Source organism: Eretmochelys imbricata, chromosome 1 (genome assembly GCF_965152235.1).
Source record: "Eretmochelys imbricata isolate rEreImb1 chromosome 1, rEreImb1.hap1, whole genome shotgun sequence".
Classification (NCBI taxonomy): domain Eukaryota; kingdom Metazoa; phylum Chordata; order Testudines; family Cheloniidae; genus Eretmochelys; species Eretmochelys imbricata.
This window is the reverse complement of record NC_135572.1, coordinates 8,821,969-8,826,702: the sequence shown is the minus strand read 5'-3', so window position 1 is coordinate 8,826,702 and position 4,734 is coordinate 8,821,969. Positions and strand designations below refer to the sequence as shown.

The window sequence follows — 4,734 nt, the reverse complement described above, 5'->3', positions numbered from 1 at the left end:
AAATCAATCAGGTTCTTAAAAGAAGAATTTTATTTTTTAAAAAAGGTAAAAGAATCACCTTGGTAAAATCAGGATGGAAGGTAACTTTACAGGGTAACAAAAGATTTAAAACACAGAGGAATTCCCTCTAGGCAACTTTAAAGTTACAAAAACAGGAATAAACCTCCCTCTAGCACAGGGAATAGTCACAAGCTCAAACAAATGATAACCTAATGCACCTCACCTTGCTTACTTACACTTTCTGTAGTATGAGAGACTCGTTTCAGGATGGTCTGCAGGAGAAGGAGTTTTCTGCCTGGCCCTTCTCAGTCCCAGGAGAGAGCACACAAACAAAGAGCCCAAACAAAGCCTCCCACCCCCCACCCCAGATTTGAAAGTATCTTCTTTCCCATATTGGTCCTTTTGGTCAGGTGTCAACCAGGTTACTTGAGCTTCTTAACTCCTTACAGGTAAAGGAGGAATTCTAGGCTACCCTTAGCTGTATGGTTATGACAAGAGGTAATCCTAACTGTATGTGTTTATTTATATCTTGTTAGATGTTAACCATGTAAACAGATGGTTCCTGTCTGTTGGTATATCTGTTGATTCAAAGATCAAAAGAAAATAGTAACATTGAAATTAAACGTGGGTGTAATAATTTCATTGTCTAGACTTCTATTTGATGTTTGTAGTTAACTACCAATGCATGCTTAATGGATAATTACCTTATGCTGATGAATGGAAGAGTTACCAGTGTATTCACAGGAAATAGGTAATTCTATTTCAAAGCAACAATTCTTCATTATCATAGCCTGCAAATGGTCCTTAAAAGAATACTTGGGTCCTGATCCTGTCATCTCAAATCCGCTTCAGCTTCGTCAGGAGAAGCTCAAGTCACAAGGCTGAGGTCTGCAGCTCCATTCTGGATCACCTTGATCCTGAACATTGGGCTGCAAGCGAAGGGTTAATTCTGAAAGATCTCTTGGCAACTCTAAAGCTCACCATCTCGACCATGAAACTGACTTAAGAATTCTACTCATATCTCTATGTATAACGATGTCCAGTTACTGCAGGGCAGAGGGATGCACTGGGTCATTAACTGGGGCCGCCTCCTACCCGCACGCAAGCTCCTTGTCAGGCTGCAGCATCTCCCGTCCCATCCCCAGAGCAGAGGGAGCCCAACTGGGGGGGCTGGGTGGGAGGAGGAGATTGTGATGGGATGTACCTCTGGGAGAAGCCTGGAAGCTGTTGGAACTGCTGTGCCCCCAAACCATTCAGCTGGGTTGGCCTTTCCCCCTGCTCTGCTGGTGACACACAGCCAGCCCCTCCGGGCCCTGTTCTCACCCAACACGACAGCAGGTGTTGCCACACACTCAACTAAGTTACCTGAGTGCTTTACCTAAGCTACTCATGGACCATCAGCCAATATCCCAGCTCCCCAGCCTTGCACCCCTCCAGGAGCATAGAGTCAGAATTACACCGTCTTGCACAACACAGAGATGTGTACCGTGCAAGCTCATTAATTAGCCTCTCCCCCCTCGATGGGGGAAGATATGCACCTTTCTTTGCTAATGGAGCTAAGAGTCCCAAACACTTCACTCAAAAACACACTAGTTAAGATGAAACATAAATCAGGTTTATTAACTACAGAAGGATAGATGCTAAGTGATTATAAGTGATAAAAGAACAGATCAAAACAGGTTGCTCAGGAAGTGAAACAAACCTGCAGCTTAAGACTTATACATGCTTGATAGGATTTGAATCAGCAATATCTCACCTGACTGATGATACAAGCAGGCTTACAGATTCCTGAGGAAAAGGCTGTACCTGCTTTGAAGCCTGGGTTCCCCTGCCCCATTCAAACTCCTTTGTCTTCCTCTGAGCTTCTTGCAGATGTTGAGTTGTGGGGCAGTGAAGACAAGAGATGATTTCACTCCCCACCTTTTATAGTTTCCTCCAGTTTTCTGAAAAGTCTGTGTATGTGACGTGCGGGGTCCACCCCCATTGGCCAAACATTCTCCGTTGTCTCCGTACTCCCTCCGTGGAGGCTTTCTTATACAGAGTTCCTGTGCTAGTGGATTCTTCCCTCGATGAGTGTTTATGACAGCGATTAACACTGTCTAGCTAATCCTTTGACATACCTGAAAGGCTGGTTTTGGGTGTTTCCAGCCTCGTATCACACTTTAGGAACTCACACAAAGCATGATTTCGTTACTTCTTATACAACGCAAGGAGGTATCAATGTTAAGCAGATTAAGCCCTTTAGAATAATACCTCACAGGACATACTTTGTACAAAACGTACCATAATTACATCACCGTGGTAAATATGGAGTGCTTTGGAGTGCAGAGTGTCACAAGGACGATCCAGAGAGTGACAGGAGGTGGGAAGGAGAGGAGAGAGTGAGGGCCAGGGCCTTGAGGGGAAGACATATAGCAGGGGCATAACCTGGGGGAAGATGCATGGTACATGGGTGGAGCCTCATGCTTCCAGTTACCAGGAATTAGAAAGGCGGCAACCCTCGGAGTTGCACATAGTCAGATTCCCCAGTTTGTCACACTGACACAGCACAGTAAAGTCAGGAAAGGGTTTCAGGTCTCTTTGATTGGCCAGTCAGTGATTCAGGGAAGAGGGCCCAGCACCATGTCACCAGCCAGCTCTGCATGGAGCTCAGTCTGAGAGCCAGATAACCAGGAGAAAGCTTTAGGACCCTTTCTGAGTAAAGAGCTGGAGCAGACTATCCCGAATCTGTTGGCTCCTCACCCCATAGATGATGGGGTTTAACATGGGAGGCACCAGGAGATACATGTTGTTCATGAGAACGTGGAAATGCAGGGCCATATTGTGCCCAAACCGTTCCGTGAGGGCGGAGAAGAGATGTGCGATGTAACAGGCTAAGATGACACAGAAGTGGGAGCCGCAGGTCCCAAAAGTCTTGAGGCGGGCGTCCTTTGTTGGGAGGCTGAAGATGACCCTGAGGATCTGGGTATAGGACATGGTGATACAAAACACATCCACGCCGGTCACCAAGAATGCCACAGCCAGGCTGTAGTAACTACTGAGGCGGATGTCGGCGCAAGCCAGCTTCACTACAGCTATGTGCTTGCAGTATGTGTAGGGAATGATGTTGGTTCTGCAATATGGCCACCTCCTCGCCAGGAAGGGATAGGGCAATGCGAGCATGACGCCACGCAGCACCAGGGCCAGGCCAATTTTGGCCACCACAGGGTTTGTCAGAGTGGTGGAATATCTCAGGGGATCACAGATGGCCACGTAGCGATCAAAAGCCATGGCCACAAGGATCCCAGAATGCACCAAAGAGCAGCTGAGAAGGCAGAACATCTGGATGAAGCAGGCGCTGAAATTGATCTCCCTGGAATTGAACCAGAAGATACTTAGGATTTTGGGTACGACGGCCGTAGATGGGACCATGTCGGCGACGACCAGCATGCAGAGGATATAGTGCATGGGCCCATGGAGGCTTGGCTCCCTCTTCACGATGAACAGGATGGTGAAGTTCCCCAGGATGACTATGGCATACATGGCACAGAAGGGGATGGAGAGCCAGACTTGGGCTCCCTCCAGGCCAGGAATGCCCAGGAGGATGAAGGTGGAGGGGTTGGTGAAGTCAGTTGAGTTGGAATCTGACATGGAGTAGGAGAGAAGGTTTCCAACGCTGAGGCAGAATGGTGTTTCCTGCATGTACCGTGCGTTCCCCTGACTTCCTGATTGTGCCCAGGGTCTAGAGTGGTGGTCGCAGGACAAATGTCTGGATGGAAAGAAAATGTTAATATGAAACACTACATGCACAGCTGGAGGCTTGGCTCATGGATGAAGCAGGTTGGTCGCTCTTCACACACTGAAAAATGACATTTTAATGATTAAGATAAATGAATTATGAACTGTCATCAATATAAAGGGAAGGGTAAACCCCTTTAAAATCCCTCCTGGCCAGAGGAAAAAATCTCTCACCTGTAAAGGGTTAAGAAGCTAAAGGTAACCCCACTGGCACCTGACCAAAATGACCAATGACGAGACAAGATAGTTTCAAAAGCTGGGAGGAGGAAGAGAAACAAAGGGTCTGGGTCTGTCTATATGCTGCTTTTCCTAGGGATAGAACAGGAATGGAGTCTTAGAACTTTTAGTAAGTAATCTAGCTAGGTATGTGTTAGATTATGATTTCTTTAAATGGCTGAGAAAAGAACTGTGCTGAATAGAATTACTATTTCTGTCTGTGTGTCTTTTTTGTAACTTAAGGTTTTGCCTAGAGGGATTCTCTATGTTTTGAATCTAATTACCCTGTAAGGTATCTACCATCCTGATTTTATAGAGGTGATTCCTTTACTTCTATTTACTTCTATTTCTATTAAAAGTCTTCTTGTAAGAAAACTGAATGTTTTTTCATTGTTCTCAGACCCAAGGGTTTGGGTCTGTGCTCACCTATGCAAATTGGTGAGGATTTTTACCAAACCTTTCCCAGGAAGTGGGGTGCAAGGGTTGGGAGAATTTTGGGGGGAAAGACGTGTCCAAACTACGTTTCCCAGTAAACCCAGTTAGAGTTTGGTGGTGGCAGTGGATATTCCAAGGACAAAGGATAAAATTAATTTGTACCTTGGGGAAGTTTTAACCTAATCTGGTAAAAGTAAGCTTAGGAGGTTTTCATGCAGGTCCCCACATCTGTACCCTAGAGTTCAGAGTGGGGGATGAACCTTGACATGGTGGCAGAGTGGTGGGATTAACCTGAAATCATTTTGA

At 46.1% G+C, this 4,734-nt stretch overlaps 1 protein-coding gene across 1 annotated transcript; it reads right to left on the bottom strand.

Moving 5' to 3' along the window:
- Positions 1–2,682: 2,682 nt before the first annotated feature.
- On the bottom strand, positions 2,683–3,681 carry LOC144279676 (olfactory receptor 52R1-like). Its single transcript, XM_077841272.1, has one exon. The coding sequence runs from the start codon at positions 3,679–3,681 to the stop codon at positions 2,683–2,685; it is 999 nt and encodes a 332-aa protein (XP_077697398.1).
- Between the last annotated feature and the right edge of the window lie 1,053 nt (positions 3,682–4,734).